At 42.1% G+C, this 16,960-nt stretch overlaps 1 protein-coding gene across 1 annotated transcript in view; it reads right to left on the bottom strand.

Moving 5' to 3' along the window:
• LOC135549698 (CUB and sushi domain-containing protein 3-like) overlaps positions 1-16,960 on the bottom strand; it is a gene marked incomplete at its 5' end in the record, with an annotated part of 323,045 nt that overhangs the window by 287,699 nt on the left and 18,386 nt on the right. Inside the window, 2 exons of the mRNA XM_064979922.1 lie at positions 1,594-1,706; positions 3,281-3,384. Coding sequence (XP_064835994.1) covers positions 1,594-1,706; positions 3,281-3,384 — 217 coding nt within the window. The remainder of the gene's footprint in view (positions 1-1,593; positions 1,707-3,280; positions 3,385-16,960) is intronic.

The raw sequence follows: 16,960 nt of genomic DNA on the forward strand, positions 1-16,960 counted from the left end.
TAGACAGCAGAACCCAGAAGATGAGGCAGACACAGCAGTACTTAAGACGGTGTATTTAATAAAGAAAAAATCCTAAAATGCAAAAAATGGCAAATCCAAAAGGTGGTAGGTAAAACACAAAAGACCTCAAAAGAAACTCACCAAAAATAAACAAAAACAAAAAACAGAATACCACAAGAACGTCACCCGGAATCGACAAGAGCACACAGAACACTAGGGCAGGGTGCTAACATACAAACACAGAGCACAGAACTGAGGGAAACAAAGGGTTTAAATACAATCAGGGGAAACGAGACACAGGTGCAAATAATAATGGGGATCAAGGGAAAAACATAGGGACAAAAAGCACAATGGGGACATCTACTGACCAAAACCCGGAACAACCCTGGCCAAATCCTGACAGTGACAGTGTGTCTGTCCATCTCTCATCTGACTGGCTTAGTGACAGTCTGTCCATCTCTAATCTCACTGGCTTAGTGACAGTCTGTCTGTCCATCTCTCATCTGACTGGCTTAGTGACAGTCTGTCTGTCCATCTCTCATCTGACTGGCTTAGTGACAGTGTGTCTGTCCATCTCTCATCTGACTGACTTAGTGACAGTCTGTCTGTCCATCTCTCATCTGACTGGCTTAGTGACTGTCTGTCCATCTCTCATCTGACTGGCTTAGTGACAGTGTGTCTGTCCATCTCTCATCTGACTGGCTTAGTGACAGTCTGTCTGTCCATCTCTCATCTCACTGGCTTATTGACAGTCTGTCTGTCCATCTCTCATCTCACTGGCTTAGTGACAGTCTGTCTGTCCATCCCTCATCACACTGGCTTAGTGACAGTCTGTCTGTCCATCTCTCATCTGACTGGCTTAGTGACAGTCTGTCTGTCCATCTCTCATCTCACTGGCTTAGTGACAGTCTGTATGTCCATCTATCATCTCACTGGCTGTACTGACAGTCTGTCTGTGTATCTCTCATCTCACTGGCTTAGTGACAGTCTGTCCATCTCTAATCTCACTGGCTTAGTGACAGTCTGTCTGTCCATCTCTCATCTCACTGGCTTAGTGACAGTCTGTATGTCCATCTCTAATCTCACTGGCTTAGTGATAGTCCCTCTGGCTCTATCGGCCTCAGCTGTTTAACTGATACTTTTGAGGCGGCAGGTAGCCTAGTGGTTAGAGCGTTGGGCCAGTAACCGAAATGTTTGCTGGATCAAATCCCAAGCTGACAAGGTACAAGTCTGTTGTTCTGCCCCTGAACAAGGCAGTTAACCCACTGTTCCCAGGTAGGCAGTCATTGTAAATAAGAATTAGTTCTTAACTGACTTACCTAAATAAAATAAATAAAAAACTCAAGGCCAATGCAAGGCAAAACACAGCTTTAGTAGCTAGCTGCTAGAGTTTGGAACACACACACACACACACACACACACACACAGTCCTTCACAGAGACACGCATGCATGTATGCATGGACATACAGGAACACTTGATCATGCACCTACCTATGGACTTGGACACACACTTAGAAGAATATAGGAACGCATGACCTCATTCACACACGCACACACGCACGCACGCACCCACGCATGCACACACTACATACCTTTAAAGTTGATCTTGAAGCCAATGGAGCCCACGCTCTCGTCTGACTGGAGGTGGAGCCACATCTGATGGGTCATGCTGACTATGAGGTCAGGGACGAAGCTACCTGAGAGACTAGGGGGAGGATGACAATACACGTTTAACCTGACTGTAACATGGATACTGGTACATGGACAATAAACTATTAACCTGACTGTAACATGGATACTGGTACATGGACAGTAAACTATTAACCTGACTGTAACATGGATACTGGAACATGGACAATAAACTATTAACCTGACTGTAACATGGATACTGGAACATGGACAATAAACTATTAACCTGACTGTAACATGGATACTGGAACATGGACAATAAACTATTAACCTGACTGTAACATGGATACTGGAACATGGACAATAAACTATTAACCTGACTGTAACATGGATACTGGAACATGGACAATAAACTATTAACCTGACTGTAACATGGATACTGGAACATGTACAATAAACTATTAACCTGACTGTAATATAGCATTTATAACAACACATACCAGAAAAGGACTGGCTATTAGGCAGTTCTGGTAAATGTCACAATGGCTGGTCCATCTTTAGCCAAATTGGCCTGTCCAAATAGTTTTTTTTTACGCCAAAGTATCAGTATTTGTATAATAGAGAAAAAATAATGGGCCGGTGTGTTAGAAATGTCTAGGCCGACTTCTGGTCCCAGTCCGTCCCTGACACGTACTATACTATAACACTGCAACATGGGACTGTTACATTGATAACAACACACACTATCCCCCTGATTGTAACACGGTACTGGCACATTGATGGACAATCTTTAAAATCGAGTCAATGTTATGGGGGACTACACTAGCTTTGAAGATGAATGTTAACATGCACACTAACACTAAGTGTCTCTGTCATGCCCTGATCTGTTTCACCTGGCCTTGTGATTGTCTCCATCCCCTCCAGGTGTCGTTTATTTCCCCCAGTATATTTATCCCTGCGTTTCCTGTCTCTCTGTGCCAGTTTGTTTTGTATGTTTCCAAGTCAACCAGTGTTTTTTTCCGTTCTTCTCCTTTTTTCTAGTGCTCCCGGTTTTGGCCGTTGCCTGTTTCTGGACTCTGCACCCGCCTGCCTGACCATTCTGCCTGCCTTGACCATGAGCCTGTCTATCACTCTGTACCTCCTGGACTCTGATCTGGTTTTGACCTTTTTGCCTGTCCACGACCATTCTCTTGTCTACCCCTTTGGATTAATAAACATTGTAAGAGTCCAACCATCTGCCTCCTGTGTCTGCATTTGGGTCTCGCCTTGTGCCTTGATAGTCTCATATGCGGTGCAGGGAATACAGTACATTCAACAATAGTATAGTCTATGTTACGGATATAGAATCACAAAGACCATTGATAGTTTCTCCACCTGAACTTTTGATGACCTCTATGACCTCTTGATGAACTCCATACAGTAGTTAACTGGCTTAACAGTCAATACCATTTGCATACAGGATACATAAAACCCAACACAGGAGGCTGGTGAGGGGAGGACGGCTCATAATAATGGTTGTAATGAAGTGAATGGAATCCTATGGAACACATGGAAACCATGTTGAACCATGTTCAATACCATTCCATTTATTTTGTTCCAGCCTGTGAAACACACAGTAATATAGATACAGTAAAGTGCTGAGCCACTCACACTTGGAGTATTGTCTTGGGGTCACCCACTTCCCCTCCGTCACCGATGGTTAGCGTGTCATAGGCAATCTCCAGGTCAAACTCCTCAAAGTTAATCTGAATTACCTGTTGGTGGCAAGAAGAAACGAGGCATAGTGGTTAGCCGCATGTCAAATGGCCTGAATTAAAGTTTATGGGTTTCTCACAATTTAATTCCACTGGCCTAGCTAATACAGGAAAACAAGCATGCTCCCCAAAAAATGATATTTACCCAAAGAACTTAAAAAGCCACTGAAAAGGGTGGATTCTGTCCATGAATATGGTATCCATATAAAAGACTCCTGCTAAGATTGTCCTAATTTGGACACCATACATATAGAACAGAAATATGTTTGCCTTCCCTTCTGATTATGTCTAAATTTTGGATATTGAATCTTCTGTAAATACATTGAATTCATGTGGGTCTCACAACTGTAATAGTGTGAACTAAAATGATCACTTATCGGCATTTGTAGCTGAAGAGGACTCCTGTTTCAGAGGAGTTTGGCATCACAAAAGAAAGACTGTTGCCGTGTGTTTTGAGAATTCATTGAAATACAGTGGTGATAGTCAAATACTGCCTGTGATTGCAGGACCTTTTGATGGTAGGCCTATACTATATTAATAAAGGGATAGTTCACTCAATTTTTTTGTGTGTATTTTGTACATTAGTCCATGATGCAAAACTCATTGTCATCATCATCATCATCATCATCACAGTTTTCTGGAAAACTTCACATGCACAGTTTCTTGGGATTTAATTTTCAACTGAAAATGTAACATCTAAGTAGTAGCAGGAAACCACAGGTCTGCAATAACTTTGAAGCATACTTGTACAGGAGCTGTCCATTGGGAAAAATGGACAGAAGGTGAATTCACCAATTTGTAAGTCGCTCTGGATAAGAGCGTCTGCTAAATGACTTAAATGTAAATGTAAAAAAACGGGTTGTATTGTTTAAACTATACTTAAACTATCCTTTTAAGACTTTCCCTGAAAGTTTGCAGTAAAAAACGTACGGCCATTTCTTTTGTTGACTGACCACCTCAGATGACAGCAATTTCTGTTATACATTAGAATGTTGGTTCATTCCATGGCTCATTATTCTTTTGTCTAGTTATCAAAATCATGCCACTAATCTAAGATGAAAATATGGAAATTTAACATCCTGTTAAATAAAAAAATAAAGCTTTAGTGCATAATTAGGGTTGCAGCCAAAAAAACTGCTGACAGCTCTCTCTCTCTCTCTCTCTCTCTCCCTCTCCCTCTCCCTCTCTCTCTCTCTCTCTCTCTCTCTCTCTCTCTCTCTCTCTCTCTCTCTCTCTCTCTCTCTCTCTCTCTCCCTCTCCCTCTCCCTCAGGACTAAGACAGGCTCCTCTGTTTTCTCCTAAAGTCTCTTGGGGTATAGGTCCATATGGTGAAACAGAAGAAGAGAAATAACTTCACATTCACTAATTACACTAATTACATTGTGAACTGTCTACACATTAATACACATCTAGTTGTTTCTTAGAAGAACACTGGCAAGATATTTTACTCAATGGTGAATTGTCTTATGGAGAGTCTCCAAACATACATCACATGCATATGACCAGTATGTATATCAACATTCACAGGTAGATCAGGAAAAATAAATATTTAACTAATCAAACGTGATTTACACGGAGGAAACCAATACCATCAGGACTCTGAATAAATATCACACGATTTAAAGCGTCCCTAACCCAACACCAAATCAATACAAAAATCAGACAAAAGGTCTACTTGATTAAAATACAATTTCCTTTGCTCTCCATGTGATGTAGACCTACAGAACTCTTCTGTGTGTGTCTTGTGTCATCTAGAGATAATTACAAAGGTGCTATATGACATACTTACAGAAGGATCGGAAGTGTTTTTGTCTGGATTAATAATAAAGGGCAGAAAGTCAGAGACGTGTGTGTGTGTGTGTGTGTGTGTGTGTGTGTGTGTGTGTGTGTGTGTGTGTGTGTGTGTGTGTGTGTGTGTGTGTGTGTGTGTGTGTGTGTGTGTGTGTGTGTGTGTGTGTGTGTGTGTGTGTGTGTGTGTGTGTGTGTGTGTGTGCACATGTGTGTGCATGTGGAGAGGATGCAGAAGGGATTGAATATTCTTTTCATTTTATTAACTCATCAAGGATCAGATGGAGACAGCTAGGCCCAGTTGATATGGCAACTGTGCCAGAGAGGGGTTTTAGCAGGTGGCTTCTAGTCCTCTCCTCGGGATAGAGTCCCTTCACCTGGTTGATTGATGCTCAAAGAGTTCACCATCCCAGCTCCGAGTAATAAAGCTATGTTTTCAAATGCCGATTACAAAGCATTACTGCCATCACAAAGGTCATCGTTGTGTGTGTGTGTGTGTGTGTGTGTGTGTGTGTGTGTGTGTGTGTGTGTGTGTGTGTGTGTGTGTGTGTGTGTGTGTGTGTGTGTGTGTGTGTGTGTGTGTGTGAGTGAGCATGCATGCCTGTGTACTATACACATGCATGTGCACGTGAATGAGTGTGTGAGTGATCATATAGATGTGTACCAGTGCAAAACCGCTGTTGTATTACAAACAAGGCAGTTGAGGCCACACTATTACACATTAAACGACAAAGCATTGAGCCCAATAAACCCATATCCTAGTCTTATGACTTGACAATGAACATTTAAAGTCCCAGTGAGGAACACCACAATGTGGAGAAGGAGGTGTTGACTCACTCACAGAAAGACAGATCTGTCTCTGAGGAGTCAACTGGAACGGTTTGAATAGGCCTTTATGTAAAAACACTGGGTTTTTTAAAGCCTCACAAACCTCTGAGGGGCCCTTCAAACCCGCTAGTAAGCGCAGCGCTCCTCTCATCAGGAAGGACTCGAAGTTAATGTCCTCTCTCAACTGAGACAAATCCCTTATTTTATGTTGTTCAGTCTGCTCCCCGTGTTCGTACCACCAAATGGCCGTTTTCTATGTCAGTAAAAGCCATCGTCTCATAGCCATTGTCTTCACTGCTTATGATGTGGATTTAAAACAAGTTACTAAGTAATTATTAAGACTAATAGGCATACCATTTGTCATGCAGGCTTGCTAATAACTATTGCCTGATGTGAGGCATACAAAGAAAGAAAGAGATATGAGAAAGATTATCATCAGGTGCTGAAAAATAACTGAGCCGTGCCCAGAGAGGGGGGTTGTGGATATTGGCAGGTGAGTTGTAGTGTTGTAGTGTTTGTGATGATGAGGGGGGTGAAGGGTGATTAGACGAAGGGGGACTCTGTCAGTCATGATTCCCACATGCTCATGCTGGGCCGAGAGGGGGCTTCAAGAGAGTGCTTCATACACATACACAACCCTGCCCCAAGCCCATGACACACACATGGGCCCAATCAGACTCTCATCCATTCCCTGTGACAAAGCACCCAGATCGTTCACACACACTCACACTCATTCATTTCCTCTAGATTAGCCCTCCACACGGATGGGCTGTCTGATTCCCTCTGCCTCTCCATCTCCTCCAGTAGAGTGCTTGTTGTTGTCGCGTTAGAGCAGGCAGGAGAGTGTGTGTGTGTGGGGAGGGAATGCTTTTTTCCAGACAGAAGTGTTTGTTGTGTGTGTGGTGTTGAGTGCTTTTGTGCAGGCAGGAGTGTTTGTGTGTGTGGTGTTGAGTGTGTGTGGTGTTGAGTGTCATTGCATTGGCAGCACCATTCTCAGTGGAAACTACTGTAGTATTTGCTTTGTGTTTGTGAGCAATCTGTTGGGCACTATCTATGGTTAGGATAGAAGTCTATAAAATTAATGAAATACAAACACGCCTTTGTTGGTAATAAAGTCCAGATTGATGCTTGGATTGGTTGCAGAGTATTTACGAAAAGCTTTTGAGGATATTTAAGCACTGACTCCTATTATAGCTAAGGGAAACCCCTGGAAACAGCACAACCGTATGTGTAGAGACCATCTGTGCCTGCACAATCATTGTGGGATTCAAGTTGGAAATTATTGAATGACTCCTCTGGTTTCATCTCAATCACCACAGAGTCCGTTTCATTTGGCTGAAAAAAAAAAAGTCGCTTTTTTTAAGGACTAAGGAAGAGTGATCAGAGGAACTGATAGGAATATTTACATGATCACAATCTGCCTTGCCACAGGGAGGCCTTTGAGTCTCAAGATTCAATATTACATTTTAACTTCAAAAACATCAAAAATGTGTCGGCGTGCGTTTCAACTCCCGGGGGAAATCTCTTTTTTTTAACTTCCCACAAGCCACTAGCACTTCAGGGCTCTGATCTGCCAATCACAAGCCAGGCATGAGAATGAGAGTTACACATCCTCTTTCCCTTGGAACATTTTCAGAAGAGAGTAAAGGTTGGCAGAGGTTGGCAGAGGTGTGTGTTTAAAGATGTTTTCGTGCCCTATGGATCATGTAAAGCTGGTTTCAGAGGTCGTGTGCTGATCGGATTACCAGGACTTACTGAGCTGTACATTAACATCTTCCAGTTGGTTCCCAACAAAGTTTGTCATCATTATCTTTAGTCTTCCAATGCAGGAATCATCTATCCTCTAGCCCTCTTTTCTTTCATCATCATTGTTAACTCTTCATCTGACAATGGCTAGCAGTTTCTTAATTGTAATAAAAACAGAACATTGCCATCAGTTCTTCGAGGCATTACTGAAATATTTAATGTAACAGCTGTTTATTTGCTGAAATTTGTGCAGTTGCCCAGCTATTAATTTAAGTTTTACGGTAGTTCCTCAACGCTTTCTCCTCTAATTGGAGAAAGTGACAATAGTGAATTTGGCAATTAGGAAAGAGCCAAAGTCAAATCCTCCGTCTCCAAAGAGTGTTACTTAATATAATAGAAAAATCTTATATGTTTCACTTTCACCTTAAAAGACGACTTTGGGATTTTGACAAATGAGGGCCCTTTATCTACTTCCCCCAGAGTCAAATGAACTTGTGGATACCATGTGGATACCATTTCTATGTCTGTGTACAGTATTAAGGAAGTTAGAAGTAGTTTTGCGAGCCAATGACTGGAAGTCTATGAGTATCTACTAGCATGCTAGTAGATCCCCATAGACTTCCAGTCAGATACCCGTAGACTTCCATTCATTAGCGCTAATGCTAGTTAGCAATTGTGCAAGTAATAGCAACTTCCTTTAAGTTGCACACAGATACGTACAAATGGTATCCACGAGTTCATCTGACTCTTGGGAAGTAGATAAAGATCCCCACTGCCAAAATCCTGAAGTACAGTATGCCTTTAACTGCTTTCTCTAATGATGATATTCCAACAAACCATCAATCTCTGGAGCCAGACCAATGAGGTGAAGTAACAGGATTGGATTTGTGCTGGATGGAGCACTTCCTACAAGTGGAGGCTGGATTACTGATATACATTTGCATATGTCAGGTCCATAGCTACTCTGATGAAGGGGGAAGAAACAGGACGAGTAAGTCTATGGCTATCTCCCAATTATCTCTCCTTCCTCCCAAAGTGTGCACTTGTTCACTTCACCAAACCAATGTTTTTATGTTTGTGGAGAGTAAGTAGTGAACTAGTGTACACTTCAGAAGGAAGGAGAGACGCTACAGTATGAGTACTCTGACTCTTGTCCTTCAAGCATTACACAGTAATACACAGCAATACACATTTGACTAGCAACTGAATGTGATGGATATAATAGAATGTGATACATTTGGACTGTTAGCACACACTTAACAGGCAATACGATAACTGTTGTAACATAGACGTGGCAAGACGCCATCTGCAAAGGAAAGGCCTTGCTGCAGCAATGACGTTGTATGCGGCTCTAAACTGGCAGAAGCAGGGCGGCTGTTTAAAACATCGCAAGAGAGCCGCAGCAGAGAGAGAAAGCGAGAGAGAGAGCGAGAGTTAGAGAGCGAGAGAGAGAGAGAGAGAGAGAGAGAGAGAGAGAGAGAGAGAGAGAGAGAGCGAGAGAGGGGTGGACTAAGGTCTCCAAATTGAATTAAGGCACGACAACCTGCAATACTCTCCCAGCAAGGTTAAAACAGGGAACGCAATGTAAAAAAAATTGATGCTCTGAAATTGTGTCTGCCAAAAATAAATGAAGCAATAACGTTTGGTGCTGTAAGCAGCTATTACCCATCTCTTACCTCAAGGAAGAAGGCATCAGGCTCTAACTGCCACTGAGAGGGTGTGACAACGTTTCTATAGGAAACCCTTCCCCTTATCCCTCAAGTGCCTCTCTTGTTTTTTTAAATGTTTTTTTTTTTATAGTGTAGTGATCTGAAGCTCATTACATGTTTTAGAGAAGGAATTTCTTTAATCAAGAATACAAGATGTGTCACTCCCTGAGATCCTTAGAGATCCTTTTTATGTCTCTATTTTGGTTTGGTCAGGGCATGAGTTGGGGTGGGCATTCTATGTTTTTGTGTTCTGTTTTCTATTTCTGTGTGTTTGGCCGGGTGTGGTTCTCAATCAGAGGCAGCTGTCTATCGTTGTCTCTGATTGAGAACCATACTTAGGTAGCCTTTTCCCACCTGTGTTTTGTGGGTAGTTCTTTTCTGTTTTTGTCTTTCTGCACATGACAGGACTGTTTCGGTTTTCGTTCATTCTCCTTGTTATTTACATTTACATTTAAGTCATTTAGCAGACGCTCTTATCCAGAGCGACTTATTTTTGTTATTTCAGTGTTCAGTTCAAATAAAGTATGAACGCCTACCACGCTGCACTTTGGTCCACTCCTTCCAACAGCCGTTACAAGATGGTTTATCAAAAATTCATTCTATAATATAGAATAAGGAGCAATAAGGCCTCAAGGTTTGAAAAAAGACTCTGTATTTGTTAACTAATATTACCAAGTACTTGGGGTAGAATCCAGATCCAGTTTAAGCCTATTCCTGGACTAAAAAGCATGCTTCATGGAGAATTTCCATTGGAAGTCAAGTACTAGGCTTATTCTGGGTCCGGGAAACAAGCCCTTTCAGTTTTCTGAGATCTTAAAGGATGTGTGTGGTGTTTTAATGTTGTCGAAAGACTAAGTAAATGACCAGAGTAATTGGTATTGTAAGTGGTGACCATAAACTATCATTGACACCATTGACCTTATCAAATCAAATGTTGTTATAGTCAGTGCAGCTAGTTTGGGTACCCTTCATTGACTATTTAGCAGTCTGGCTATTTATATTACTGCTTGCTTGTGTTGAACTTTGACACTCATTGAAATGATCTGGCCCACTTAGTCTTAAAACATTTCAACTCTTTCAGAAAACTCAATAAAAAAGCTCTAGATTTATTGAAAACAACATGACAAAAACTGGCAGCAGGAAAAGAAAAATAACTTTCCATAGTTGTTCTGGCTCAGTCCCAGACCCTTCAAAATGGAGGGAAGGAAGAAAACATCTCTATGGCCCACAAGGCTTTCATGCTACCTTCCATCCATCATCGCCATGGGAATATGTCCAAACAATTTCAGAACAGGCTTTTGAACATTTTTTTTGAGTTTCTTAAAATATAACATTGGAGTAAGAAATGAACTGCCAGGACTGAACCTTGAGGCCCTTTTAGGTTTTATGTTCCTGGCCCTTGCTAGGGACCCTGTCATTGTGCATTGGTATTATCATCTAATAAACTGTGCTTGTGGGTGGCTTCTTTCTTTCTTCCTTCCTTGAGGTAATCACAGATCTGACATGACTGTTGAAATCAATGTAAAGATCAGTGATTATCTCAGGGAAAGGAAGAAGAACAGAGAGTATTCAATTGGGGTCTGATTCTTAGTGTGTGTCAGAGGTGCTGCTAGCTTCTGTACCTGTAGACTGGACTACATTCTCAATGAGTTCGGCTGCACTCCAGATGGTTCTAGAACGTATTTATGGACGAGCGAGGTGTCAGGTGCAGAGAATGTCAGTAGGTGATAAGGAGAAATTGGTTTGTTCTCCTAATTTATGACAGGACAGTAACATTTTAGCCTTGACAAACCATGAGTCCAAATTGGGTATCATTCTTATTAAAAGTTATAAGGGGCGAATCAGACCTGAGATCAAATAGCATTTTAAATCTTTCAAAAAATGTAGCTGTGCTTGCTTGAGCTTGCCTGGCACAACGGAGTCAATGGAATAGTCCCAAGTGTAAAACAATAAACAAGTCAATAACACAGTAGAAAAAAAAGAGAGTCTATATACATTGTGTGCAAAAGGCATGAGGAGGTAGGCGAATAATTACAATTTTGCAGATTAACACTGGAGTGATAAATGATCAGATGGTCATGTACAGGTAGAGATATTGGTGTGCAAAAGAGCAGAAAAGTAAATAAATAAAAACAGTATGGGGATGAGGTAGGTAAAATTGGGTGGGCTATTTACCGGTAGACTATGTACAGCTGCAGCGATCGGTTAGCTGCTCAGATAGCAGATGTTTGAAGTTGGTGAGGGAGATGAAGTCTCCAACTTCAGCGATTTTTGCAATTCGTTCCAGTCACAGGCAGCAGAGAACTGGAACGAAAGGCGGCCAAATGAGGTGTTGGCTTTAGGGATGATCAGTGAGATACACCTGCTGGAGCGCGTGCTACGGATGGGTGTTGCCATCGTGACCAGTGAACTGAGATAAGGCGGAGCTTTACCTAGCATGGACTTGTAGATGACCTGGAACCAGTGGGTCTGGCGACGAATATGTTGCGAGGACCAGCCGACTAGAGCATACAGGTCGCAGTGGTGGGTGGTATAAGGTGCTTTAGTGACAAAACGGATGGCACTGTGATAAACTGCAGCCAGTTTGCTGAGTAGAGTGTTGGAAGCTATTTTGTAGATGACGTCGCCGAAGTCGAGGATCGGTAGGATACTCAGTTTTACTAGGGTAAGTTTGGCGGCGTGAGTGAAGGAGGCTTTGTTGCGGAATAGAAAGCCGACTCTAGATATGATTTTAGATTGGAGATGTTTGATATGAGTCTGGAAGGAGAGTTTACAGTCTAGCCAGACACCTAGGTACTTATAGATGTCCACATATTCAAGGTCGGAACCATCCAAGTTGGTGATACTAGTCAGGCGTGCGGGTGCAGGCAGCGAACGGTTGAAAAACATGCATTTGGTTTTACTAGCGTTTAAGAGCAGTTAGAGGCCACGGAAGGAGTGTTGTATGGCATTGAAGCTCGTTTGGAGGTTAGATAGCACAGTGTCCAAGGACGGGCCGGAAGTATATAGAATGGTGTCGTCTGCGTAGAGGTGGATCAGGGAATCGCCCGCAGCAAAAGCAACATCATTGATATATACAGAGAAAAGAGTCGGCCCGCGAATTGAACCCTGTGGTACCCCCATAGAGACTGCCAGAGGACCGGACAGCATGCCCTCCGATTTGACACACTGAACTCTGTCTGCAAAGTAGTTGGTGAACCAGGCAAGGCAGTCATCAGAAAAACCGAGGCTACGGAGTCTGCCGATAAGAATATGGTAAGCAAATTAAGCAAACGCTCGATGTGTTTGTGCCCAGGTCTTCCCATATTCTGTTGTGTTACAGCCTGCATTTATAATGGATTAATATACATTTTGTGTCACTGCCCTACACACAACACCGCATAATGTCAAAGTGGAATTATGTTTTTAGAATTTTCGACAAATCAATTAAAAATTAAAAGCTGAAATGTCTTGAGTCAGTAAGTATTCAACCCCTTTGTTAAGGCAAGCCTAAATACGTTCAGGAGTAAAAATGTGCTTAACAAGTCAGATAATAAGTTGCATGGACTCACTCTGTATGCAACAATGGTGTTTAACACATTTCTAAATGACTACCGCATCTCTGTACCCAACACATGCAATTGTCTGTAAGGTCACTCAGTCAAGCAGAGAATTTCAAACTTCGATTCAACCACAAAGACCAGGAATGTTTTCCAATGCCTCTGACATTGAACATCCCTTTTGAATATCCTTTTTAGCATGGTGAAGTTATTAATTACACTTTGGATGGTGTATCAATACACCCAGTCACTACAAAGATACAGGCGTCCTTCCTAACTCAGTTGCCGGAGGGGAAGGAAACCACTCAGAGATTTCAACATGAGGCCAATGGTGACATTAAAACAGTTACATAATTCAATAGCTGTGATAGGAGAAAACTGAGGATGGAGCAACAACATTGTAGTTACTGTTTGCAATAAGGCACTAAAGTAAAACTGAAAAAAATGTGGCAAAGAAATTAACTTTATGTCCTGAATACAAAGTATTATGTTTGGGGCAAATCCAACACATGACATCACTGAGTACCACTCCTCATATTTTCACGCATGGTCGTGGCTGCATCATGTTATGGGTATGCTTGTCATTGGCAGAAAGCCATTTTCATTTGAAGTTATAGTGTACTGTTAGTTAGCTAGTGAATGTTAGCTTGCTGGCTTGTTAGCTAACGTTACATGTACGATCTCTGTGGTAATATTCGTATTTCAGAAATCAATTTGCATTGCTAGTTATAGGCTGATGTCAGCTAGCTATCCAACATGGATTTATTTTCCCTGGTTGACACAGACATGCTCAGGAAAGTGACATCACAACTTAAGCCTTCTACCTGCCTTATCAATCCTATCCCTACCACCTTCTTCAAAACTGTTTTTAATTGCATATAAAAAGTGCAAGCCATTGTTAATCACTCAGTGTTCACAGGCACTTTCCACACTGCACTAAAAACTGCTATGGTGAAACCACTTCTGAAGAAAAATAATCTAGATTCTTCAGCTCTTCAGCTATCTTCTTCAGCTCTCTTCTTCTCCAACCTTCTGGAGAAATAGGTGTTCAAATAGCGGGGCTGTAGTGGAGCGGGTCGAGAGTTTCAAGTTCCTTGGTGTCCACATCACCAACAAACTATTATGGTCCAAAAATACCAAGACAGTCAAAAGGATCTGGGAGAGCATCCTGACCGGTTGCATCACTGCCTGGTATGGCAACTGCTCGGCATCTGACCGTAAAGCGCTACAGATGCCAAAGGCCCAGTACATCACTGGGGCCAAGCTTCCTTGCCTGTGCCCCTGCACACTGATTCGGTACCGGCATCCCTCTGTATATAGGACCTTCAATGCTGCAGACATTGGGGACAAAGATCGTACTTTTTGGAGAAATGTCCATGGTCTGATGAAACAAAAATAGAACTGTTTGGCCATAATGACCATCGTTATGTTTGGAGGAAAAAGAGGGGTGCTTGCAAGCCGAAGAACATCATCCCAACCGTGAAGCACGGGGGTGTCAATATCATGTTGTGGGGGTGCTTTGCTGCAGGAGGGACTGCTTTACTTCAGAAAATAGATGGCATCATGAGGGTGGAAAATTATGTGGATATATTGAAGCAACATCTCAAGCCATCAGTCAGGCAGTCAAAGCTTGGTCGCAAATGGGTCTTATAAATGGACAATGACACCGAGCATACTTCCAAAGTTGTGGTAAAATGGCTTAAGGACAACAAAGTCAAGGTATTGGAGTGGCCATCGCAAAGCCCTGACCTCAATCCTATAGAAAATGTATGTGCGAGCAAGGAGGCCTCCAAACCTGATTCAGTTACACCAGCTCTGTCAGGAGGAATGGGCAAAAATTCACCCAACTTATTGTGGGAAGCTTGTGAAAGGCTACCCAAAATGTTTGACCCAAGTTAAACAATTTAAAGGCACTGCTACCAAATACTAATTGAGTGTATGTAAACTTCTGACCCACTGAGAATGTGATGAAAGAAATAAAAGCTGAAATAAATCATTCCATCTACTATTATTATGACATTTCACATTCTTAAAATAAAGTGGTGATCCTAACTGACCTAAGACAGGACATTTTTACTAGGATTAAATGTCAGGAATTGTGAAAAACCGAGTTTAAATATGTTTGGCTAAGCTGTATATAAACTTCCGACTTCAAATATATTTCAGTTATTTTTTAAATGTATTTGCGACAATTTCTAAAAACCTGTATTTGCTTTGCCATTATGGGGTATTGTGTGTACTGATGATTGATGAGGAAAAACAACAATTATAAAACATTTTAGAATAAGGCTGTAACGTAACAAAATGTGGAAAAAGTCAAGGGGTCTGAATACTTTCCGAATGCACTGCATGACTGAATCGAGGTTGTCGGTTTCAAATATACACTGGAGTTTCTTACCAAGATGACATTGAATGTTCCTGAGTGGCATAGTTACAGTTTTGAATTATATCGGCTTGAAAATATATGACAAGACTTGAAAATGGCTGTCTAGCAATGATCAACAACCAACTTCACAGATCTTGAAGAATAATGTACAAATATTTTACAATCCAGGTGTGCAAAACTCTTAGACTTACCCAGGAAGACTCACACCTGTAGTTGCTGCCGAAGGTGATTCTGACATGTACTGACTCAGGGTTGTGATTACTTATGTAAATTAATACTTTCTGAAGGTACTGTATATGGCATATGGGGCCTGCGTATACAGTAATTCAGCTAATATGTACATATTTGTCCAACAGACTACTGTTTGTTTTTCCCTTTTAGGTACTAGGTGTTATCTAGAACCTAAAAGGGTTATTTGGCTGTCTCCATAGGATAACCCTTTGGAGAAATATATTTGGTTCCTTTCCACAAAAGGTTCTACTTGGAACCATCAGGGTTCTCCTATGGGGACAGTCGAATAACCCTTTTGGAATCCTTTTTTCTAAGAGAGTTCAAAGATAACATCAATGAATACATATCGCTAGAACTAAGACTACATACGAACTTTAGTCTGCCTGGTGATTCATTCTGGTTGGATGTTCCATATGAATATTTGATCGCTCTCATTCTGCTCTGTTAAGGGTGCTGCTGTTTGATATTTGCTCTGGGTAGTGACATGCTTAATTGTACCTGAATCCTCCAGTCATCGCCTGTGGATAAATAGATGTCACTACTCATATCAATTACGAGGCATGCTGCAGCCCCTGGGTCTTGGGAGACAGCGATCGCAGGGTTCCGCCATCCTCTTTTATTACAAATGTGGATATGAGCTAAATCAATCCAGATGCCATGTGGGGCTGCTGTGTGTGTTCATCACTAACAGCTCCCTGTAGATGGCCCCTCCTTCCCCTCTATGACAGCCCTCCTCCACTCTCTCTTCCTTCCGTCTGCCCTCACTCGCTCACTCTTTCATTCAGTCTCTCTCTCTCTCTTTCTTTCTCTCTTTCACTCTCTCTGCCACTCTCTCTCTCTCCTTCCTGAGCACACCTCAGAGGTGAACAGACTGCAGAGCCACAGTGTGGGAACAGCAGCACAGTGTATGACCCCATAAAACCAGAAGAAACCTCGACCCCCCAATCACCAACCTTCTGGAGGACAAACATATGCACACGCGCATACACATAGGCACGCAAAAACACACACAAACACCCATTCAGTCACACACATTAAGGCACACACACACACACACACACACACACACACACACACACACACACACACACACACACACACACACACACACACACACACACACACACACACACACACACACACACTGCAGCGCTCTAGTGAGCACATATCAAAGCTGTGGATTAATCTCAAGCACAGCCATAAAAGGAGGAACACCACAAATAAAAAGAGACACCTGCCACCAATATAACTACAGTAACTAGCAAATACCATCATCCAGCCCCACATAACAAAAGCTTGTCGGGCCTTGAGGCACCGCTGCATGTACTGTCCAGCTGGGATGATGGTGT

This window comes from Oncorhynchus masou, chromosome 12, assembly GCF_036934945.1.
Source record: "Oncorhynchus masou masou isolate Uvic2021 chromosome 12, UVic_Omas_1.1, whole genome shotgun sequence".
Lineage (NCBI taxonomy): Eukaryota > Metazoa > Chordata > Actinopteri > Salmoniformes > Salmonidae > Oncorhynchus > Oncorhynchus masou.